Source organism: Notechis scutatus, chromosome 8 (assembly GCF_049901735.1).
Source record: "Notechis scutatus isolate UNSWTSFEM ecotype Mainland chromosome 8, rNotScu1.2, whole genome shotgun sequence".
NCBI lineage: Eukaryota > Metazoa > Chordata > Lepidosauria > Squamata > Elapidae > Notechis > Notechis scutatus.
The window spans coordinates 11,001,251-11,026,475 of NC_142016.1; the positions used below are offsets into that span (position 1 = coordinate 11,001,251).

At 43.5% G+C, this 25,225-nt stretch overlaps 1 protein-coding gene across 3 annotated transcripts; it reads left to right on the forward strand.

The window, feature by feature from the left end:
- The first annotated feature begins 9,502 nt into the window (after positions 1-9,502).
- FAM110D (family with sequence similarity 110 member D) lies at positions 9,503-24,523 on the forward strand. Of its 3 annotated transcripts, XM_087970628.1 has the most exons (3): positions 9,516-9,628; positions 19,620-19,695; positions 20,853-24,523. In XM_087970628.1, exon 3 carries the CDS (start codon positions 21,142-21,144, stop codon positions 22,183-22,185), a length of 1,044 nt encoding a protein of 347 aa, XP_087826754.1. In that variant the 5' UTR covers positions 9,516-9,628; positions 19,620-19,695; positions 20,853-21,141; the 3' UTR covers positions 22,186-24,523. The 3 variants fall into 3 exon arrangements, with proteins under 3 accessions (XP_087826753.1, XP_087826754.1, XP_087826755.1); XM_087970627.1 differs by lacking the exon at positions 19,620-19,695 and having other exon boundaries at positions 9,503-9,628; XM_087970629.1 differs by lacking the exons at positions 9,516-9,628; positions 19,620-19,695 and adding an exon at positions 20,564-20,682.
- Positions 24,524-25,225: the final 702 nt, after the last annotated feature.

Below are 25,225 nucleotides of genomic sequence, written 5' to 3' on the forward strand. Positions count from 1 at the left end.
TCTCAAAGGGTCACCAACTCCAATATATACTACATAAATATGATAAATAAATAAACGAACATAATTATGCATATACCTGCATATATTATATGACACAAACAGCACATGGCGAGAAAAATGAATCTTGCGAGTTTATCAGACAGATGGCATAGGGAACAAAGCTGTTACAGAATCAGGTAGTCCTGCTAGAAATACCTCAAATGTTGGGATAGGTCAGCTGTGCTTTTATTCTATTCAAAGTTTGTTCTCTATAAGCAGCAGCATCTTTGAGCAGACTTTATTTCTGAACATTTTCCTACCTTCACACTGGAGACATGCGTATTTCTTGCTATATAATAATGCCTGGTGGGAATGAGCTGTAAGAGGGGCACAGACCATACCCTGGCTTAGCTTTACTGTCCAATTTGGAAGGCAAATCAAATGGAGAGGGAAAAAAACCAAATTCAACAGTGTTAGTTCACAACATCACTTGCTTATGGGTATGGTGCTTGGCAAGAATTCTAAGAGAAATACTATACATCATGCCATTTATCTCCAAAACTGCTGTGAAACATTGGCCGGGATAAAATTTCCTTTGTTATTATCATAAAATAAATTTGGCACCCATTCCACATTGGATTTTCCAGAGTGAGGCTATCTCTGTGCTATGACCCCTTGAATGAACCATATCATTGGGGGGGAAAGTAGTTTGATGACTAAACACACTGTCCCAAATTACTAAACTTCTTTTTAAAAAAGGAAATAAAGTTTCTAGCATTAAAAATTCCAGAGGTCATCATGAAAGTTATTCTTTGATTTCAGGAATTGACAAACTCAGAACCATCCCAAAAGAAGAGTATTTAAAATAATTTATTATGAGGCAGATACACAAGTATGTAACACAGTTAGTTTTCAACTTACGATCACAATTGAGCCTAACATTTCCATTACTAAGGAAAACAGTTGTTAAGTGAGTGGCATGCCATTTTACACCATTTTTGGCCATAGTTGTTAAGTGAATCATGCAGTCGTTAAGCAAATCTGGCTTCCCCCATTAACTTTGCTTGTTAGAGGATACCTAGGTGGGTAAGAAAACTGTTTTAATTCAGCTTCTAAATTCTTTATAGGAAAGGCAGGAAAATATGAGGACAATTTACAGAATCCGAAGGCAAGAGGTGATATTCAGCTGGTTTTGACCAGTTCTGGAGAACCGGTAGCGGACATTTTGAGTAGTTCAGAGAACCGGCAAATCCCATCTCTGACTGGCCCCGCCCCCATGTTTTCTCTGCCTTCTCTACCGTCCCAGCTGATTGGCTGGTTCTTCTTTGGTTGCCCTGCACAGGAGAATGGAGCTGGAAAGCAGGTTAGTGGGGTGGGGAGGGGAGGGGGATTTTGCAGTATATCCTTCCCTTGCCACGCCCACCAAGCCACACCCACAGAACCAATAGTAAAAAAAAATTGAATCCCACCGCTGCTGAAGACTTGCTTAAACTGTTCCCTGAAAGGATTTAGAAGGGACCAAGTCTTAAAGTTGCCAAGTTTGGACACCCCTGCTCTGCAAACTTGGCAAATCCCCAGTCCATGGACCAGCATTGGTCCACAGTATACCAGAAACCAGGAAACAAGCAAACAAAGAAACAAGTGAAGCCCCACTCACAGCATGCAGGCAACACATGAAACCATACCCCCTCAAGTCTGTGGAAAAATCTCTCTCCATGGAACCAGTCCCTGATGCCCAAAAGGTTGCGGGGCTGCTGCTCTAGAGCGTAGTTTCCCAACCTAAGCCACTTGAAGACGTGTGAACTTCAACTCCCAGAATTCCTCACTCGGTATGACTGGCGGAGGAATTCTGGGAGTTGAAGTCCGCATGTCTCAAAGTGGCCAAGGTTGAGAAACTTTGCTCTAGACTAGAGCAGGGGTGTCCAACCTTGGCAACTTTAAGACTTATGGACTTCAACTCCCAGAATTCCTCAGCCAGCTTTGCTGGCTGAGGAATTCTGGGAGTTGAAGTCCACAAGTCTTAAAGTGGCCAAGGTTGGACACCCCTGCTCTAGAGACTTGGACTTATACTTCAACCCATTCCTTAACCCCCTTTCGATGGCATGTGCAGTACTGCAAATTGTTGCTCTGTTCTGCCTTTGTTAATCTCTGCTCTTCCTAAAATAACATGGAAAAATGACTGGGAACTGAGATGATTCACATTCAAAAGAGTTCTCCGAAACAAGCTATTTAAAATTCTTGTTTACACTTCTCTGGCTGGCCACTTCAGCCCTGCGTCCTCGCTTCTAGACTTATTTTTGTTTGTTGCTGTGGAAAAGCTCATTTCCCTTTCAGTGGTTTTCTTCCTGAATTATGATTTTACAGCTTTTGCTCTGGAGAGCAGCCACCTTGAAGGAAAATATAAGTGAAGAAGATCTCAGAGGTGCCTAGATGGAGATTACACCCTGAAACATTAGGCAACAACTAATAGATAGATAGATAGATAGATAGATAGATAGATAGATTATAGATAGATAGATAGATAGATAGATGATAGATAGATAGATAGATAGATAGATAGATAGATAGATAGATAGATGAGATAGATAAATAGATAGTTTAACAGAGTTGGAAAGGATCTTGTAGGTCATCTAGTCCAGTGGCCGCCAACCAATGGGCTGGGGACCACTGGTGGTCTGCGAGTAAATTTTGGTGGTCTACAGTGAAATGCCACACCCAAAGCACACACCCCCAAAGCAATTAATCCAGGCTGTGTGGGAACACAAGGCTGCACTGCCCACATGGCCCGTGGGAACACAAGGATTGCATCGCTTGCATTGCGAACAACACAAGGTAGTGAGGGGAGGGGGGAAACGGCAGAGGGGGGAACTTGCCCAATCACCCCATGTGCCTGGCCTGACCACTGGGCTGCTTCTTTCCGCTTCTTTCTTCTTCTGCTTTTGGCTGCACGCAAGGAAAGCAGCAGAAGTCTTTCTTTCTCTCCCCCAAAGTCTGCCAGAAATGAGTCTTTGGGACCCTGCAAGTCCTCCCGCTCCAAGAGGCTGTGCCATTCTGGCAGAGTTTGGGGGAGAGAAAGAAAGACTTCTGCTGCTTCTGCTGCTTTCCTTGCACGAAGCCAAAAATCAGTCTCTCTCTCTCTCTCTCCCAGAGAAAGGAGCTGGAAACGGTATCCTGTGATCCCAAATAAAGAATCTGCAGACAGAGACCCTGGGAAAATTCCCGAGACCCTGGGGAAATCCCTAATAAAGTCTGCAGGAAAATCCCTCACACCATTTACCTACCAATCAATCATTCTTTATTTGGGATTGCAGGATACCCTCTCCCCCCCCACCCCGAGAAAGGAGCTGGAGACGGTATCCTGCAATCCCAAATAAAGAATGATTGATCGGCAGGTAAATGGGGTGGGGAATTTTCCTGCAGACTTTTTGGGGGATTTTCCCAGGGTCTCTGTTCCGCGGGATTTAAAATTATGAGTTTGGTGGTCCCTGATGTCCAAAAGGTTAGCGACCCCTGATCTAGTCCAACCCCCCACCCAAGCAGGAGACCCTACACCATTTCTGACAGATGGCAGTCCAGTCTCTTCTCGAAAGCTTCCAGTAATGAAGCTACCTGGTGAGATAGGTTGGTTGAAAGAGGGATGGACCCGAATGAGCTTCTTCATCTCCTAATGGACGTGAACCCAGGTTCCCCCTGTCCTCATCTAACATCTTAATTGCTGAACTATTCTCTGAGGGAGATGGCAGTCTCCAAATTTGATCAATAAATGTCATATTTATAAAGCTTGCATGACAATCCCATCAATCAAGGAAGAGGAGAGTCTCTGTTTTGTGACTGTGTGTTGTTGTCTAAATATTTCTCCCTGTTCTCAGCCTTACTCTTATGATCCCCCAAGTATGTTATTTTCCAAGGGGTTGGTCTCTGCTCCCCCTGTGGGATCCGTGTTGTTGCATATGGGTGGGAAAGCAAGGAAAAGCATCCTTTCCATTTCTCTAAAAAAAGAAACAACATTCTGTGCAGGAGAAGATTAGCCACAAAAATAACCCCTCGGTTTCTCTTGTGGCTTCCTGCAATTTAAATCTCCTCAGGAAAGAGTGTGACCCAAACTTCCTCTTGGCTGGATTGGCAGCGAGAATAAGGATGTCCCAGCTTTTAACTCTGTTCCTGCCAAACCAAAGATTACCTCTAAGTGTATGCGTGAGCCTGGACAGCCATTTGTCTGAAATGGTATAGACTCTCCTGCTCGAGGGGGGGGTTTGGACTAGATGACCTCCAAGGACCCTTCCACCTCTGTTATTCTACAAAAGGTCAACTGGAATGGATGCCGATCCATAAAGATTTTCTCTAATCTGGTGCTTTCTCCAATTGCATTGGATTCCTGTTCTTTCTCCTGGTAGGACAGATGTAAATGCAGACTTCTCTAAGACATGGCCGGTTTGGAGAAGGTTGTGTGTTGTGCCATCCCATTATATATGATTGTTTTTTAAGATGTCGCAAGAAGTTCTTGGTTTTGTTGCAATCAAGGACACTTCCTCATGAAATCTTTGTGTCAGTTCTGAATCAGCTCAAGCATGTCTAATCTTACCTCACTACTGTCTGCCAGCAAAATCAGTTTAAGATCTTGCTTAGCTGCAGCGTATGTAAAGTAGCAGCCAGTTTGGTTTTTCAGCTTGAAACATTGCAATTCTGCAGAGGTTGTGAACTCTCTGTTCTCCTGCTGGTGGGAACATTTGCTTCTTTCACCCCTACCTGATAGAAATTCAGCCGCCTTCTTTAAATGCAAGGAAGGATCATCCCCTCATTGCAGTTGCTTATTATTTGGGTGGGGTGGGGGTGGAAATCATCAGGCAGACACACACAACATGAATGAAAACTATATCAAGGGCAGGATATTGTCTGAATGTTATTCACTGAGCTTTCATATTGGCCAGTGGACAGAATTGACCAATATTATTCCGCACCTTTTAAGGTAAGTAGGCCTTGATATCAAAAATTACTTTGGAGGGTATGGCAGTGGCTTCATATGGTTGGGCTGATCTCCTTAGAAGTCAAAGACATCAGGTTAATTCATGACTTTCGTGGACATGGGAAGTCTTCCAATCAAGCTAGATAGCCTTCGGTCGATTGCATTTTCTAAACCAGGGGTCTTCAAACTCGACAGCTTTAAGACTTGTGGACTTCAACTCCCAGAATTCCTCCTCCAAGCATGTTAGCTCAGGAATTTTGGGAGTTGAAGTCCACAAGTCTTAAACGTGCCCAAGTTTGAAGGCCCTTGTTCTAAACTGAGCAGAGGTCAGACTAGATAGTCTGCAGTGATCCGTTCATTTCCACAACCCTGTTATTGCAGAAGAGCTTCGCAAATAGAATTTTTAAAATGTGGAGTAGTTTATCGTTCTCCAATTTGGTGTACTGGTTAAGGCACCAGGTTAGGAGAAATCATGAATTCTGGCTGCATTAGGCACAAAGCTAGCTGGGTATCCTTGGGCCAGTCACTCGTTCAGCCTTTGGATGAAGACAACGGCAAACCACTTCAAGCAATCTTGCCAAGAAAAACCCCATAAGGACTAGTCCACGCAGTGGTCAGGAGTCAACAATGAGTGGTGATATATACTGTTAGCTTATAAGCCTTTTTTTGTTCTTTGTATTGTTCCTTTTTCTTTGTGTTTTAGGTTCCCCTCCCCCCATGTTTGGGTTTTTAAAAACATCTTAAAATAGAACCAATGTATTTTTTTTTCCTTTTCCAAATTTCCAGTTGTTGAATCCCTTAGCATTAAGCCTATTTTGTTATTGAAACTTTGCCCAAAGATTTTTTCCCCCCAGGACCAGTTTTGAGAACTGAAATTCTTGTACCCCCGCCTACATCTAAGCTACATCATGCCCCATATCTAACCGTATTATTTTGGCCTTTGAGACAGGAAAGAAAAAAAATGCTACCTAGACCAGAGGTCTCCAAACTTAGCAACTTTAAGACTTGTGGACTTCAACTCCCAGAATCCATAGCTGGCTGGAAAATTCTGGGAGTTAAAGCCCACAAGTCTTAAATTGCCAAGTTTGGGGACCCCTGACCTAGGCAGTGCCTTTCTCCCTTCCTGGCAGCAAAAGAAGGAGAATAACAAATGTAATAATTAACAAAGCTGCTCCTCCTCCATGACTCTTAAAATCAGTTGCCTGAGATGGAGTTATTGGCTTTCTTGTTAAAAAAAACAGTGACCCATAACACCAAGTCCACAGTGGTCAAGATTGGGCTGTAACCTGATTCTAGTTCAATTCTGGGCAAAGTAAAAAAACAAAAACCCTTCAAAAACTGCCAGTTTTCAGCATGAGAGGATGGGATTTCCTGGCGTCTGGATTGTGTTGTTTTCTCATGGAAGATGAATGTCTTCCCACATTCATCCTCCATAATCTCCATCGACACATTGGGCTGTTTTGGGGTAGTGTGTGACTTACAACCTTTTGTTTTGGGACTGTTCAAAGTTATAAAGGCACTGAAATAAGTGACTTACACTGTTAAAAAGTTCCTCCCGCTTAGAAAGATGGCAGTATCTTCATCGAATTGTGATCCAAATTTGGGCCATTGGAAACCATGTGTATATATATGATGACTGCAGAATCTGGGGGAATCGTGTGACCACCGTTTGCGACTTTTCCAGCTGACTTCTGACAAGCAGAGTCAATGGGGGAAGCTGGATTTGCTTAACAACCATATGATTCACTTAACAGCTATGGCCAAAAAATTTGCTAACAACAGGCGTGACTTGCTTAAAAGCCACTTTGCTTAGCAATGCAGATTCTGGTCCCAATTGTGGTTGTACGTCGGGTGCTGCCTGAGTTGTCTTCTGAATATGGGCATCTTTGTCAGGAGTGGGGTTGGTGGTACCATGTGTCACTCTTTTGAAGCGGAGCTAGTTAGGAAACAAACTCCAGGAGAACGACTGGGACTCTTCCTTATTGAGATATAGCATCTTGAAATCCTGACTGTGTTGTCCCCTCCCTGCTTCTTACATCCCAGGGAATTAGGGTGGAATCAGACCGATTTCCCAATTTCATTATCTGTATTTTTTATTCATTGATCTGGTTTGATTTGTATAGCCACCCATGTCTCATGGATGGACAACACAGAATTAAAACAATCATGCCAACCCCCCTAACCAACAAAATACAGATGTCAACAAAAACTGCAACCCTATTAAAATTGAAACCAGATTAAAGACACATAAAACATAATCAGTAGGCAAATACAAGCCACACATCAATCCAAATAATCTCACAGGGTTGTTGTGGGGAAAATAGGAAGAGAGGAGTATTACAAAGGTTCACCGCCTTGAGTTATTTATAACAAAACAAGGCAGGGAATAAATAAATAAATAAATAAATAGTAAGTAAACAAGTAAGGTAAAGTAAGGTAAGGTAAGGTAAGTAGATAAGGTTCTCCAAAGTCTTTGGCTAGTTACATCATGGCAATTTGTCCGCCTGCCCAGAGGTGGTATTCAGCAGGTTCTGACCAGTTCTGGAGAACCAGTAGCGGAAATTTTGAGTAGTTAGGAGAACCAGCAAATCCCGCCTCTGACTCTGACACTGTCCCCATCTATTCTCTGCCTCCCTCGCGAGTCCCAACTGATCGGCTGGGTCTTATTTGGTTGCCCTGCACAGGAAAACGGAGCTGGAAAGCAGGTTAGTGGGGTGGGGAGGGAATGGGGATTTTGCAGTAACCTTCTCCTGCCACTCCCACCAAGCCATGCCCACAGAACTGATAATAAAAAAAATTGAATCCCACCACTGAGCCTGCCCCATAGTGATTCCATTGGATAACTCACTCAAGATAACCATATGTTCAGCAGTGGGGTGCTGGATCAGATTCATTTTATGCGCTCTGTCATTGGTTGACTGTAGAGTCCTTGGGGACGGGGTTTAATCACAATCAGAACCAGCATGAATTGACGTATCTCTTGATTTGGGGTGAGTGAAAGTGCCTTTAATCAACTACAGCCACCTTTCCTTGAGAATAAATCCTACTGGCTTCCTTGAATTACAAGATGGTTTCTCAAACTTGGCAACTTTAAGATTCAATTCCCATAATACCCCAACCAGCATGCTCCCTGGGGAATGATGGGAGTTGAAGTCCACAATCTTACATTGCTACAGTTGAGAAACCCTAATCAAGGTTAAGAATATGGTGCCATGAATGATGTAATTTGGAGCTTTCAAGTTGAGACTTGGTGTTGTGTATTTCATTTTCAAAATAATGAGGATCTGACTTCTGCAAGGATCCTGATGAGCTCCTGATCGCTCCTGAAGATAGAATTTAACAAGAGTGGCAGACAGGTGTATTACAATCAGTAACCTAACAATAGCAGCTAGAAAAACAACTCTTGCAGGATATGCCGTTCCATCCTCCAAGGGTTTCCTTGTTTTTTTTAACTGGTAAACTACGTTCCATAGCTGCTGTTAATATTTTCTTTTATTACCCTTAAGGACAAAGGCAAGCTTTTTCTTTTCTTGCAAATTTATAGCTGTCCAAGATCCCACTTGGTCTCCATTTCTATGGCCACCATCTGGAATTAGCCTGCAAAATGAATGATTTTGCTATCTTCAGAATATGTCACTAACGAATATGCATACAGCTGTCTTCAGAATTGTTGGAAGAAATATCCTTCTGGATTCAGGTCCAAGTGGGGAAGAAAGACACTGGAAACATGGTGACTGCTTGGAAAGATGGTTTAATGGTGGACAGGATCACATGCCTTGGGTGAAGAAAGAAGGAAGGGGTGAGATGCTGAAAATGCCTGGGTTTTATACCCTCTGTTGGGATTTGAATTTGAGCTTGTATTCTGATTGGTTGTCAGACTCCCATGGGGCCAGATTCAGGGGCAACTCTGTAGGCTGTCCTGAGTCCCAGGCTTGGTTGAGCCTTGCTGGATGATGATGTAATGAAAGGGCTGTGGGCAATTCCTATTATAGCTTTACCTGGAGTAGATCTTTGTTATGTAAAATAGACTGGCCTAGGCCAGAGTAATGGCCCATTAGCAAAGGTGAGTTTCTGCTCCTGAGTGTCTACTCTTTTTAGGGGGAAATATTCTGCCTTTTTAGTATATCCTAAAATATTTCATTTTCCTAGGAGACGGGTGGATTTTAACTTCCAACAGAATTGAAGAGCCAAGGCAGGCTGCTCTTATTATTCCCATATTGCACACTGGGAGACTGAGATCATTAAATAAATTCTTGGCTGTACCGAGCTGATGGCATGGCCACCAGTATTTAACCAAATTCTCAAAACTTGCGTGTACCTTATAAGTGCAGTAAAATACAAAATCAATACCCATCCACATGTTTCCTTATAAAGAAACTCATTTTAAGGTCTGTGTTCCGCTGTTCCAGAGAGCACAAGGTGAATTCTTTGGCAAAACAATATGAAAAGCACTGGGCAAAGAGGGGTCAAAAGCAGACTGAAGGAACAACGTGGTTCAGAAGGGGTTAAGACCGAAGAGGGTGTGGATTAGCGTTTTCCTGCCTTGACAGCCTGTATATACAGCACACAGACCAGCTGCCGGCTGGCCGCACGCCGCCGCCGTTCACTTCCCTTACTTGCCCGAAGAATCTTCTGGTGCTCGGATGTTATTGAAGATGCTGCCATGCTTTTAAAAAGGAGCAGAAGGTGAGTCCATAAACAGACCTGCTTACCAGCATATTGGGTGACTGCCAGATTAGAGAACCAGCTGTTCAGGAATTGGCCTTCCTTGGCTTTGCTAATGATCTTACTGACTACGAATTCTCTTCCACTTCATTTGAATTACGGTAGACCAGCCAAACCTTGGGAGTTTTAAGATGTGTGGACTTCAACTCCCAGAATTCCCAGCCAGCTGTGCAGGAGGGGAATTCTGGGAGTTGAGGTCCACACGTCTAGAAAGTTGGCAAAGTTGAGAAACCCTGGGATAAACTATCTAGTTCAGGGGTGTCCAACCTTGGCAACTTTAAGACTTGTGGACTTCAACTCCCAGAATTCCTCAGCCAGCAAAGCTGGCTGAGGAATTCTGGGAGTTGAAGTCCACAAGTCTTAAAGTTGCCAAGGTTGGACACCCCTGATCTAGTTAGATTCAAAGGAATCAACTGTCCATTCAGGTTCAGGCTCTGTGTGTGCATTTTAGTGCTTAATTGTGGTGGGGAGGAAAAAAAACCTCTTTATTGGTTATATATCCATCCAGGCTTACAAGGTGAAAATGTGGCTGGCAGCTTTATATCTTGGTGTGTTTTGTGAACTTAATCCATCTGTTTCAGAATCTGGTGTAAACCCCAAGCAGTTGTTTTAATCCCAGAAGCAAAAGGTGATGGCTAGAGTCAGACATGACTATCAGGGGGAATATTTACATTTTTTTTGCCCATTTTATCTGCTATTTTTGTACAATATTATGTATTCATTCACCCAGTTTTGGCTGACAGAAATTTAGGCAGACTGGATCCTAATCTTGTCAACCTTAAGATAAGCTTTTTTTCAAAGTGGACTTCAGAGGACCGCTATCCTAACAAATCCATCAAATCCATAGCATAACTGTCCACAACCTTGCAGGTCTCACAGCTGCCCTGGATTATAATATCCATCATCCTTAAAGACAGTGAAGTGTGATGGATGCTGTAGTCCAGTGAAGGGGAAGCACGCCTGAGGATCAAATGCTAATCCACACATCCAAAAGGCAATGGTTTGGGGTAGATAACGCCCCCCCCCCAAACCACACAAGATTCTTGTCGGAGAGCCAACTCTTGAGACCATGGTGATATGTTTCCTCTGGCGAGCAAGTGGCAACTCAAAATAAGCCTGTGGAGGAGTCTCTTGTGGCTGGTGTGGTGTTTGGCTTCTGGGCATATGTATCCCATTTGGTGAGGTCTGTACTTAAACCTCCAAATTTGGAGGGTGTGGCCCAGAGTGGAAGGAGACTGCTAGCACCAGGCAGGCTTATTTATAGTTGTGAATTCAAGAGGCAAAAGTTCAGTAGAAATTTGTTCTGTAACCTTGTTTTTGTAAATCCTCTTCCTCAGATCCACGGGTCTTAGGGAAAGCTGGCTTCTTGGGGAGGGGAGTCATGACATGGGCCTCTTTTGAAGCCCTTCCACCTCTTACGTGATAGCACGATGACCAGGTCTCATGAGAAATTGTGGTCACCGTGGCTTCTTGATACCTACTGCTAAATAACATAAGAATTCAGTGATGGTTTTAATTTGGGAGGAAGGGGTATTTTCATGGTGTTCCTCTTAGCTGTTGGTGAGCCAAGGTCCAAGAAAGATTGAGCAAGTGAGCCAAGCTGCCTTTTTGATTAGGTTCAAAACTCTCTTTGGACAGGAGTACCTCATCAGGGCATGTCTAGTTCCCCAAGGAGAGGCTCTGGTTTGTCCCCACAACTGCCAGCAAACAATGTTTGATTAGGTCCATAACGCTTGAGATATGATGTTATTCCAGAAGTTTGCAGAGTAGATGGCTTCAGATGTTTTTGGTGCACCAGAAACAAACCCCTTCCTATTTGTGCAGGTCAAGCATTAGTTGTGCACCAGGCCAAGTGTTCCCAGAAGACTGTACAACCATGTCGTAACCTCTTCGGAGGGGGTGGAAGGCTTCTGAGACGCTCATGTGAGCCTGTTTGCCAAGCAGAAATAGCAAATGTTGAGTCTAAGACATCCTGCCTTCAAACAAGGCTGAATGTCTTGAAGACTTAAGAAAAAAATATTGCAAAAGTCCTCGAGGGCCAAACAGAAGTGAAACAATTTATGCAATCCATCAACAATAGATTAATGCTTTAAAAAAAAAACAAATTACAAAATACAACAAAAACCTAACCAAAATATAAAGTATACTGTCATTACAGTAAACAGTTACAATTCATTTTATAATTGTCTCATGCAAACATTTTGCAATTAGGTATCTATGCATGAGTGTGTGCTTGTATATGGGTGTGTATATAATAATAATAGATAGAATGTATTATTACAGGGGTACAGGTAGTCCTCGACTTACAACTTTTCGTTTAATGCAGTGGTTGCCAACCGGGGACCACTGGTGGTCCATGAGAAAATTTTGGTGGTCCGCAGAGAAATGTCCCCCCCAAAGCAATTAATCCAGGCTGCACGGGAACACAAGGCTGCGCCATGCACATGGCCTGCCCACCTGCTGGCCCCCAACCTTTGGCCGAGCGCAAACCTTACCTTGAGTAGAGCCACGCGAGCTGGAACTGGAAGGCAAGATCAGTGGCGGGCTGGGGTGAGATGCTACTGGTTCTGCCCAGTTCTAAAGAACCGGTAGCTCTGAAGAGCAGCAGACACTGAACTGGTTCTGTGTTTGCTGCTGTTTGGCCGGCCCACCTGCCCGCCCGAGCTCTTACCTGTCCTTTATTTCCTGCTTTTTCAACCTCAGCTGCTTTGGGTGGCACAGCTGTGGTTGAAAAAGCAGGAAAAATTAGGCTTTTCAAATGCTGCACACCTGCGCACAACACTTTTCAGCTGTCTGGGCAGCACAGCCTAAGGTTTTTTTACATGCGCGCACAGCAAAACGTACTCACCAAACCAGTAGTAACACTGGTTCAATCCCACCCCTGATGTCGAGGGAGGGAAATCCGGCCCGGGGTGGCTTGCTGATGTTGGTAGGAAAGTCGGTCTCATATTCCAGAGCTGCAGTAGTCACAAAACTGGTCCATGACAGGCCGGTGCACCTGGGTGGAGGAGCAGCTGCTCCAGGATGACCAAAGGGCCAGTCCTGTAACTACTGCAGCTCTGGAATATGGGACCGACTTTTCCACCAACTCAGCAAGCCACCATGCAGTCAACATTCATATTAGTGGTCTGCGGGATTTAAAATTATGAGTTTGGTGGTCTCTGAGGTCCAAAAGGTTGGTGGCCGCTGGTTTAGTGGCCGTTCAAAGTTACAACAACACTGAAAAAAGTGACTTGTGACCGTTTTTCACACTTACAACGATTGCAGCATTCCCAACGGTCACCTGATCAAAATTCAGACCCTTGACAATTGACTCATATTTACGACCGTTGCAGTGTATGTGGTCACCTTTTGTGACCTTCTCACAAGCAAAATCAATGGGGAAGCCCAGTTAAACAATCATGTTATTAACTTAACTACTGCTGGGATTCACTTAACGACTGTGGCCAGAAAGGTTGTAAAGTAGGTCAAAGTTAACTTAACTGCTTAGCAAGAGAAATTTTGGGCTCCATTATGGTCGCAAGTCAAGGAGCAGGGTAGATGTTGCTGCCTAATTGTACTGAACATCAGTTCCCATTGGCCATGTTGTCATTTCAGAGATACATCACAGGTGAGACAAAATATTACTCTCTTTGATCAGAATAATAATATGGGAACCCTTTTATGTTTCTTATGAGAAAAGATGAAGCTACGCCTCATATGAGTTATGTTTTCAGTCATCTTTCATCTTTAGGGAACATGGAAAGATACTAAAAGATTTACAGCTTTGGGACTGTCAACTTATTTCTAGTGTTGGAAGGATAATATCGTTTTCTGGGTTCAGTTTCAAGTGGGGAAGAAAGACACTGGAAACATGGAGGCTGTTTGGAAAGATGGTTTAATGGTGGACAGGACCACATGGCTTTGGAGCTCCAGAGTGAAAAGGACGATCACGGGCTTCAAGATGTTGGGTGAAGGAAAAGAAGGAGCAAGATGCTGAGAATGCAATTGTTTTATACCCTCTGTTGGGCCCCACCTTAGTGTTTCCTGTTCCTGTGCAAGAAATGTATCCCATTGGCTGTCAGACTCCCAGGGGTGGGGCTCTTAGCTGGACCATATGGCTTCACCTGAGTGCTGGCTGATGCAATGTTCCCAGGTCAGGCGGTGAGATGGGTAGAGGCCTTTGTTATGTAGAATACTGTGGTCCTGCCTTAATGGCCTGCCCATTAACAAAGGTGGGGGGTGAGCTTCTGCCTCTCTGAGTTTCTACTTCCCTTTTAGGGGAAGTATTCTGCCTTTTTAATATTTCCTAGGATATTTCATTTTTCTAGGAGAGGGGTGGGTTGCTAACTTCCTACACTAGCCTAGAATTCTCTCTCTCTCTCTCTCTCTCTCTCTCTCTCTCTCTCTCTCATAGTATTTATTTATTTATTTATTTATTTTGGGCTGAGGCTGAAGGGGAAGGGAGAGACAGAGCTTAAGAAAGTCAATATAGAACAGACAGTGCAGGAAATGGCTCCTTTGTTTTTCAGCCCAGACGGAGGGGGCAGTGGGTTCAGCATGTGGCTTCTGCTTGACTGGTTAGGAACAAGTGAAGAAACACAGTTGTGCAATTACCGAAATTTAACTTGGGCATCTCAAGCAGCTGGTTAGGTGCTCCATCCTGCTCCAGTGGCTGTGCTGAAAAATACAAGAGCATTGGCGATTCCGTATCAAGACCGAATGGCACCGTGATTAGTGCTATTATATAGGGAGGATTTTATTGGAGTTCCATTCTGCTTTTATTACTTTAGAAGTAATTCGAAGTGGTGAACATACATAATACTTCTCCCTCCCCCTGTATTCCCCATAACAACAACCCTATGGGGTGGATTAGGTTGAGAGAGAGAGAGTGCTTGGCCCAAAGTCACCCAGCCAACTTTCATGCTTAAGGCAGGACTACAGCTCACAGTCTCCTAGTTTCTAGGCCAGCGCCTTCACAACCACTATTTGTCTGAATTGGTATAGTAAGGTGACCAACCGTCCTCCTTTAGCGGGGGACAGTCCTCCTTTTGTAAGTTCTGTCCTCTCTCGAAAAGTATCCTCCTACATGTCCTCCTTTTTGATATTTGAAGACTAATCTGTAAATCTCCATATTTGATCGATGCCGAGCAGATCCGTTGTGTGTGATGTGACATATTTGTATTTGACGTGATGATTTGTCAAGGTTCGGTACAGTGCAGCGAGACACGATTATGAGATGCATGCACTCCACCCAGGAGAATTGTTTGGAGAGAGTGCGCCATGCGCAAGTGGCTTAGTTTTTTTTCTTCAATTTATTTATGTCCTCCTTTTCATTGTATAAAAAGTTGGTCACCTTAGGTATAGGGTTTTCTGCCTAGGCAGGGGTTGGACTTGAAGACCTCCAAGGTCTCTTCCAACTCTATTATTCTATTTTTTTCCCAAAGTCAAATGGTTCTGGGTTACAAGATGCTAGGTATTGGGTGTGACTCCAGTTTAGAGATCTATTGGCTCCTGTGGAATTAGATGGCCTTTTTGACACCATTTGCTTCTCCCTTAGTATATAAATAACTACCTGCAAATCTCAATGAAGGGCAGAAGTGGGTACAGAACCTATTGAGCGCAATGGCACTCTCTGACATATCAGCCACTTTTTTGATTTGCCATCTTTCCCATTTTTAAATTTCTGTACATGAGAGCAGGCCCATTAACAAGAAGATCCGTGACAGGTATGGGAAGAAGTTGTTGAAAATCTTATAGGGGAGCATTTTTTTTTTAAGGACCTACGGCCCATCACTGTAACAATTCCATCGACTGTCTTCCTGTATCTGCAAATGATTAACTAGAGAATAATTGGAGAGGAAAGCAAAGTCTTAGCAATTTTTCATTGCAACCTTATTCGTTTGGTGTTCATTTACTCTTTAAAATTAGCAAGGGTGAATGGCTGGGGAACTAGAAAGAACCCGAAGAGGCAAAGGCCACAATAATTTTTACTGAATTGCATCAGCATTGTGCAATTATCTTCTCCAACCTGATATCTCCAGATCAGGGGTCTCCAACCTTGGCCACTTTAAGCCTGGAGGACTTCAACTCCCAGAATTCCCCAGCTGGCTGGGCAATTCTGGGAGTTGAAGTCCACTAGGCTTAAAGTTGCCAAGGTTGGAGATCCCTGCTCCAGGTGAGCTAGGATTACAGGATTCCCAACGAGAGGGACCTGTAGCTCTTGGAGCTATACTTCTGATACCTGTGCAAGCTTCAGATTGGAGAAGACTAGCCTACCGTAGACATCCTCATTTGTTGAAGAAGCAAAAACTAAATCTGGTCTATGGAATTCTCTATTCATGTTACTGCAAGATTCCTACCACTAGTCAAGGTTGGGATATAGGTGTAGTCAGAGGTATATCAAGAACAAAAGACTGTATCATATCTACTTTTGTGGAAAAACCATGGGGTCAGGAAACCCTAAACGTGAACAGGAAGACATTTCTGCTCAGCCAAACTCAGTGGGCACATCCTGAATGGATCTTCCCAGGTAGATTATTTCCATCGTGTCATTCTGATTGGTTAAAACACAAAGGATTCACGATTCAGATCTCAGAAACTCACTGCGTTCTGTCTATCTGGCTACACTTCTGCAAGCAGCTTTGAAACCGAATGGTAGAATTCCTCCAATGGTCATGCTGGATTCCAGCACACTCTGCCTATCGGATCCTATCAGTAATCTACCATTTTTCACCCATTCTGGGCCCTCCCAGCCTTTTCCAAGATCTTTCCCAGGATAGCCTCTCCAGATGTTCATAAACTCAAACTCTCACCAGCCTCAGTCAAGCATTGCCAAGAATGAGAGTAACATCTTGTGGGAAGCCCCCCACCCCCACCCCCCCAAGAATGAAATATTTTGTGGAATATTAAAAGGGCAGAGTATTAATTATCCCTAAATGAGAAATAGAGAAACATGATTTTTTAGAGGCAGGAAGCAGCCCCCACTTTTTCTCAATAGCCCCAGGTAAGGGCCTGGAAGATGATGATCATTCATTGGCTAAAAATGCATTTCTTTCCTGAGGGACTGACCCCTTTAGTACTGACTGATAACTACCCCTCCCCATGGAAACAGGCAATAGACCACAAGCTGGGCTCTTATGGGCTCTCACCAGTATTCTTAATGTCCCTAGGCTTTGACCAAGCAAAGCAAGTAGTAATCCATAGAATGAAGGACATGGAGTTCCAAGAAGAACTAAATAGGTTGGCTCGCTACAGCGGGGACAGAATTAAACAGGGAGTGTGGGAGTCAGCAAGATATCTAAATGATCTGATCTTCCCAAAACAAAGAATAGCATTCTTCAGAGCCAGATTTAATATTCTCCCATCAGCATTCCTTCAGGGCAGGTATAAGAAAACACCAATAGCAGAACAGGTATGTATGTGTGGTAAAGGAGAAGCTGGAGATATCTCACATGTTTTATTGTACTGTGAGTTTTACAGAGTATATAGGTCATTGTATATTCTCCCCTTACTAGAGAGATTGCCAGGGAGGGCAGACAATTTTGATGTAGACTTTCTCCTCCAGGATTCAAACCCAGCTATTACGGGTGCAGTGGCAAAATTCTGTGTTGCTGCAATGTCTACTAGAAAAAAAATGGGTTACAGAATTATAGCTGTCAATTTGTGACAATTTTTGGAGATAGAACAAACTTTGGAAAATGATATTTACACACATACTTATTGGCTCTCCACTCATATAAACCAGGGAGTAACCCTAACTGTTTGAGAACATGTATTTTCTTAACAGATGTTTTTATCCACTATTAATGTATTATAATGTGTCAGTATTTTTTTTAATATATATTGTAAATAGTGATGTCTATTGTTGGTTTAAGACCGTAATAAAGTTCTATTCTATTCTTAATAGCCCACAGCAGAAGCCAGCACTTAAAGAGATAAAGAGCTAATTGAAAGAAGTCGACTATCTAGATGGCTCTATTCATAAGCAAAGCAAATACCGCAGGCAGAAATCCATTCAAGACAGGATATTTTGAAACTGCTTGCAGCAAAGTTTTACTGCTAACAAAAGCAAAGTGATAGGATTAGAAGTAGTCCCTCACCCAAGATCCAACATAGGACGAAAGCCATTAGGAATTGCCTAACACCCTTTCAGAACACAAATCCCTTCGTTACACGACCCCCCCCAGAGCAGTCCAAACTTCACCTGGCAGCTCAGGTAAACAATAAGCCAGAGGTTGACCAAATAAGCTCAGACAAACACCTATGAATTTGCATTGCCTCTTTTGCCTATAGAGCCAGCTATGACCACTACATGACCCCATAGGAATCTGACAACAGCCAATGGAATATCGAAAGGACATGTTCTTGCACAAGAAAGTGGTGTGGTGGAGCTCTCACCTCACAATCAGGGGACTGTGAGTTCGATCCTAGGTGGAGGCAAATATTTCTCTCTCTGGGCACACGGAGAATATATCTGCTGAACAAAACTCCACATTGGCCACAGGAAGGACATCTGGCCAGTAAACATGATGATGATGATGATGATGATGATGATGATGATGATGATGATCTTGCACAGGAACAGGAAGCTCAAATACAAAGCCCAAAGAAGGTATAAAAACCCACCCACTCTCAACTCCATTTTGTCAGCTGCCCAGAATGATATGTGGTTGGTGGTTCTGCCCAGTGGTGGTATGCTACTGGTTCACCCTGGTTCACCTGAAAAAAGCCTCCCACAATCAGTTGAGAGGAGGAAAAAAGACAAGGACCAGCTAAGAGGAGAAAGAAAAGAACAGGGCAGGATCGTCCTTCCTACCCGCCCCTGCGCTTTTCTCTTCTTTATCCCCTCAGCTGGTGTGTGGAAAGCTGCACGGGCGTGCTAGGTGTGTCGATCACCAAACCAGTAGTGGAACAGGTGGGATCCCACTGCTGGTTCTGCTTCATCAATAAAGGGAAAACCTCTCTTTGCCATCAGCCTCCAGTCTTCATTTTATTTCCAGTGCATTTCTCCCAGCTTGGAACTGAACAAGGTGGATATTTCTTCCAACAATTTAAAAAGTGACGAGTTCTCTGTGCCCACTTTTTCCCCCAGATTAAAAAGCCAGGCATCCGTTTCTAAAGCATTGCTGGGCATTGCCCTGTGAAGAGGAAGCAGGCGTGGTGGCCCACCTCAGACCAATCCTCTTTTAGGAACTGAGATTTGCTTCGAATGGCACGAAACAGAAAGGAAGTCCATAACACCCAGTCTGGCTTTTCTAACCTCCCACTGTCTCAATCTTCCTGCCTCAGACTTGGCTACTTCCATACAACCAGTTGCCTGGAGCAAGGTAGAACAGCTTTTGTGCTGTGGAGTTTGCTTTGTTCTGGGAATGGCTGAGCCTACAAAGATAAGGCTGGTAGTTCCTCTTTTTTTCCTGCTTGGCTTCCTCTGTAAACCTCTGTATGAAACCCTGGAACTCATTTGGTATCCCACCCAGCAAGCTTCTTCTTTTGAAATGAATCTATCTGGAGCATCCAGGGGAGACATGATAACAGTCTTCCAATATTTGAGGGGCTGCCACAGAGAGGAAGGGGATCATGCTATTTTCCAAGGCACCCGAAGGCCAGACAAGGAATAATGGATGGAAACTGAACAAGGAGAGATTCAATCTGGAAATAAGAAGAAACTTTCTGACAGTGAGAACAATCCACCAATGGAACAGCTTGCCTTCTGAAGTTGTGGGAGCGCCATCACTTGAGACCTTCAAGAAGAGATTGGACTCCCATCTGTCAGAAATGGTGTAGGGTCTCCTGCTTGGGCAGGGGGTTGGACTAGATGATCTACAAGGTCCCTTCCAACTCTGATTATCTGTTTATCTTTTAGCCCTGTAGAGCATATTTAAACATGCTGGAATAAATATGTGTTTTAAACAAAGCACCTGGTATTTTAATGTTGGAGCATAACAATTAAATATTTCCTTTCTTTATCCAGGGCCAAGACTTTGGCTGAATCTAAGTGATATGGCCTGACTAAGTGAAATTTGCCAGGAATTGCATGGAATAACTTGGTGGGTTAGTCACTGATGGGAGCCACAGAGATGACCTTGGAGAAAGGATTCGGAAATTGTTCCAACAGCAGAAAGTGCTAAAATATGCTTTGAGCCAAGGAAACTATTACCATAGGAAGAGTCTTAGTCTGGCCCCTCCTTTAATCCTTGTGGTATAAGATGGGAAAACATGGGCAGGCTTATAAAATACTGTTACTTTGCAACATCTTATCTTAATAATTAACTATAATCATCCTGAGGATTCTGTTAATCTGGCCAGCCTTGAAGACAGTCATACAGTGGTGGATCTGCCCTTCAATTCTTGTAAACAATTGACTATATTTAATGTAGCAGAAAGGGAAAAATTCATTCATTCATTCTTGCATCTTCAAGTCAGTTTTGACTTCTGGTGACTGAACAAGTCCTTACACTTTACTTGGCAGGATTTTTGGAAGTGATTTGCCCTTGCCTTCTTCCTAGGACTGAGAAAGAAGGCCTGGGCACAAGGTCATCCAGCCAATTTTGTGCCAAAGATGGGTCTAGAATTAACAATTGCACCAAAACTGGCTAAATGTATGTCATCCGATATGATTGATGTTAAATGAAATCAAATTTAGTTTTTGTCCAGGCCTGCTTACTTTTTGGAGTAAGTTTCTCCCAGGCCTGCTGACACAGGAAACTCACAGTTACAAAACTTAATATATAGTCATCCAGTCTTTGCTTAAAAATATCTGATGAACCAAAATACTGTTTTCTAAGGCAGCCTGTTCATGACTGAATCAAGAGCTCTATCTCATGATGAGCTGAAATCCCCTTATCATTTATTCATGCTGGTCAGGAATTATGGAACTTAAATCACAAAAGTTGTAGTTAAAGAAGATTATCCTTAGTAGGGACATTCAGAAAATCATAGAACAAAGTCGGAATTACTTTGGAGTAAGACTTTTTACAAGTTGGCATTGTTGCAGCCAATCCATTTTGAGCCGGAACATTGGAGTTTCCCAAATGGTAGGTCAACGCTTGAACTTCATTTTAAAAAAAATAAATCAAAATATTAATCACTGCTGATTCATTGTGTCTGTATTTCCTGAAAATTCTCATCATTCAAGAATCTTAATGTGATAAGAAATACCATTCTGTATCTGCATTATCTCATTAATCTTCTTTTCTGTTTCTAGGACCATCGTGGAGTGGCGTGCATCCAACGGTGTTCTCTCTTCAGAGAAAGATTTCACTCTTCATTGGGAGCATGACTGAATTCCAATAAACGGAAACAAATAAGCAAGTAAAGTGGTTTCCAGCATTGCAGAAGAGATTACGGAAGAGTAGCTAAAGCTTCATGTAGGACAACCGTATACCTTTTCTCCAAGGTGTGGTGTTGGGCAAAATTCTGCTAATTCTTTTAACCTGTTACCCAAAACAACCTGGTTTTGGGGATTGCGCGATATCTGAAACCGTGGATACAGCATGAGGCCTCTTTCTCCAGGAGATGGACTTTCCCCTCTGGGCCTGCTCACACGAGGGCCTGACTACTTGCGTAAGCAGCTGGAGATGAGCAGTGGTGGGCGGACGCCAAGTGCCGTAGAGAGGCTGGAAGCTGACAAAGCCAAATACGTCAAATCCCGGCAAGTGATCAACAGCCGCCAAGAGCCCATTCTGCTCAGCCACACTCCCCAGTCTTCCCCGTGCTGCAGGAGACCCCTAACCCTCCACCAGCGGAGTGAATTTCCTCACGGCTTGACAGCAGACCAAGATGGCCTCCGACCCAAGAAGCAGCCCCCTTCTCCTCAGTCCCCCATAGCGCGGCGAGGGGGCAGCAGGCGCCTACTGAGGCCTGACTCACTTGTCATCTACCGGCAAAAACGCGACTGTCCTCTGGTCAACAAGGAGAACAGCAAAGGGTACAACCTAATGAAGTGGCTGTTTCAGGGTCCGCTGAGAGATGGACCTCATAACTGTTCTTCTTCAAGGAGTCTCTTAGGAGATGGACATCTGGAAGAGACCCAAGAAGAGAACTCCATGGTTTGGGTACCTGCAGAGAAGGAGGACGCAAGGACTGCACATTCGGTGGACAAGTTAGATGGATTCATGGGTTGTGAGTCTGAGCCGAGTCCAAAAACCCAGGCCAGCTCTCAGCTCCGTGTTGACCAACCCTTTCCTTCCTCTGGCCATTGCCAAACAGGAGCCAAGAAAGAGCTGACTCTGAGTTATTCTCTTCCTCTTTCAGAGAAAGAACGATTCTTTAACTACTGTGGCTTGGACCACAATTTAGTAGAGGTGCTCGGAATTGAACGCTTCAAACCAGGCAGCTGGGAAGCCGGTTCCTTCTGCATCGGATCAGCTAGTTCAGAACATGATGGCCTTTCCTACAATGGGGAGCCCTTGTCTGCTGAAGACCCAAGTGACAAGCTGCCTGCATCGGTCTCTGTCGTTGAGCGAAACGCCCGTGTCATTAAATGGCTTTACAGCTGCCAGAAGGCCCAAACAAGGTCCAAAGAATCCACCGTATGAACTCATCAAGTTCTGGGGTCCAAGGCTCTCCCTTGATCCCAAGTGAGGGGAAGTCCTGCTTTGGAGGGGAGGCAGTGGTGGGATTCAAAACTTTTTACAACTGGTTCTGTGGGCGTGGCTTGGTAGGCGTGGTGTGGCTTGGTGGGCGTGGCTTGGTGGGCGTGGCAGGAGAACGATACTGTAAAATCTCCATTCCCTCCCCACCCCACTAACCTGCTTTCCAGCTCTGTTCTCCTGTGCAGGGCAACCAAAGAAGACCTAGCCAAACAGCTGGGACTCAATTGGAGGCAGAGAATAGATGGGGGCGGGGCCAATCAGAGGTGGTATTTGCTGGTTCTCTGAACTACTCAAAATATCCGCTACCGGTTCTCCAGAACTGGTCAGAACCTGCTGAATGCCACCTCTGAGGGGATGGCAATGTTCACCATAGGAAACAGCAGGGAATATTGCCAGATGTGTCTTTCTCAAAGGGACACCAGTTGGTCTTGAACTTTTGCTGAATTTTCCCCAGTCTTGGATAATAATGATTAATTACCATACTGAGAATTGAAATCTAACAGAGGCAGAGGGGCCTCAAATAGATAAAATATTTCCTAAAGGCAATGAGGCAATAAAGACCCAGTTTCCAGGCTACTTTAAGGGCTAAAATTTCTTGTTGCCATCTAGAGCAGATGAATACATTTTCCTTTCTTTCCTCATTGATTAAGAGCCATTGTGATGCAGCAGAGAACACAGGGAAAATTAGTTCAAATCTCTACTCGCCCATGAAGTTTCTTAAAGTGGAAGGTTAGGTTTACCTAGCACTTGTTCTATGAGGTTGTTGCAATGATATATCCTGATATATCCTGCTAACAAACAACCCCTGTGTACATCAGCTGGTTGGGTTATTAATCATTGCTTATTTAGACCCCTAACAAAGTGCTGAGCTCTTAAGGAATTTCCACTCCTGTTGGCAGAACTGTCTGAGTATGGTTCGCTATTGAATCATCTAACCTTTCTTTTTCCCCATAGCTTGGTTCAAGTCCAGTGTGCTTGGCTCTTCCTTTATGTCGAAGCCTGTATGACTTGCTTCACTGCGCTGCAAGATGATTCTGCTTCCCAGTGTTCGTAATTAAAAAACGTTGTTGATAAACTTGTCTGCCTTTGCTTAACACCAAACCACCTTTTGCAAAACAGCATCTTGAGGGGGTTAAGCTAATGTCAGGCTGGATGATTTTATGAGTTTTTACATTGTGGATTTTTAATGCTGTAAGTCTCCTGGAGTTACCATGTGTGAGTTGGGCGGTTTTATAAATTTGATTAATAGATACAATAAATTTATTTTCTGGTCTGGGAGAAGCCCTAGGCAGACACAGAACATAACCCTTGACTTCTGTAAAGTCGGAAAAAGGATGCATGTACTTCTGGAAAACTGGAATTATTTCTAGGTGAGGCCTGAGGATTTTATTCAGCTGTGTTTCCTTCTGTTCAGACTGTTCACTACTTTGATGATGGGAAGAATCAAAAAGGACTCTCTAAGGATCCTTCCATACCTCCTCTGCTTCTAATCTTTAATCACAATTTGAAATGTACCCCATGAATTTCTTGCAGTTTTGAGAATAAGGAACACAAATCTTTAGCACATGCAGCAACAAAATTCTCCATTCCCTTCCAGAAAACAGGGAAGGGAATAAAATATATCAACATGAAGAAGTAGGAATATAATCACAACTCTTATCAATTTCATCCCTTCATTGGGGAGCTGGGGGGAGGGATACAAATCTGTAAAACCATTATTACCCTTTATGGACCCATTAGAATAGTGGAAGTACAAATAGCAATAGCATTTAGGCTTATAGACCGCCCCATAGCACTTTACAGGGCTCTCTGGGGAGTTTACAATGTAAGCATTATTTGCACATCATTCCCAACCATCTGGATTCTCTGTCCGGAAGGCTGAGTCAACCTTGAGCCCCATCAGGATCAAACTCCAGGCTGTGGGCAGAGTTTGCCTGCAATACTGCACTTTAAGTATTGCACCACCAGGGCTCCTTACAAATAGCCAGGAGAAGGGAAGACACAAGAATTCTGCCAGTAGAGAAATGATTCGCCCCGGGGGCTCTTCAAGGTTCCATAATTTCCCATGAAAAACTGATTTCAGAGCTTTTTATTTTTTAATTTCACAACAGAGCTGCCAAAAATAAAAACAAAAGGCACACCTGCCAAAAGTCAGGTATAAAAGGTGTGGAGATGATCTGGGAGTTGTCCAAATATCCTTTGTAGAACTGCCGTGAGTTGCATCTGCTAGAGTTGGGCAGCCATATACTGTACATTTCTTAAATCAAATCAATAAATAAATGATAAAGCTTCATCTTTAATAATGTGGATGCATAAAATCTCAGGCATTATTATGGTATCAGCTTGTGAAAGGTGACCTTTTTTATAACTGAAGGTTTATTGTAATTGAAGGCTCATCTCAGAAACAGCGTGCTTGCACAGATCTTATATGCATCCTAAGACAGTTGATACTTTCCATTGAATGCCCATGAAAAATTGCAGCCTACGAGTGATGAATACTGTCTGACAAACTCTAGATCAGGGGTGTCCAACCTTGGCAACTTTAAGACTTGTGGACTTCAACTCCCAGAATTCCTCAGCCAGCTTTGCTGGCTGAGGAATTCTGGGAGTTGAAGTCCACAAGTCTTAAAGTTGCCAAGGTTGGACCCCTGATCTAGATTATTGCTCCGCAGAAAGTTAACAAGTTTTTAAATTCTGATGACAGTCTATCTATCGCCACCTTGTGGTAACTAGATATATCACAACCCTTTGATACAAAACCTACATTTACTCTGAATAGGCAATTTATTCTAGCCCATTCCGTGAAAATACAAGATTCCATTAAAATGAACAACTTGAACAGCTACATTTCCAAACTTTATAATTTTGCAAGCCTATATTTCAAAACGTGGTCAGTTGCAAGAGTCGAAGACACTGTGGAACATTTCCCGTCCTTTAGGAACCCTACTTGAATGTCATGCCTTCCCCCTTAATAAGCAAAAAC

What these genes read in the sequence shown, in the direction of transcription:
- FAM110D (XM_087970627.1), top strand. Translation starts at nt 21,142, where the DNA reads ATGAGGCCTCTTTCTCCAGGAGATGGACTTTCCCCTCTGGGCCTGCTC.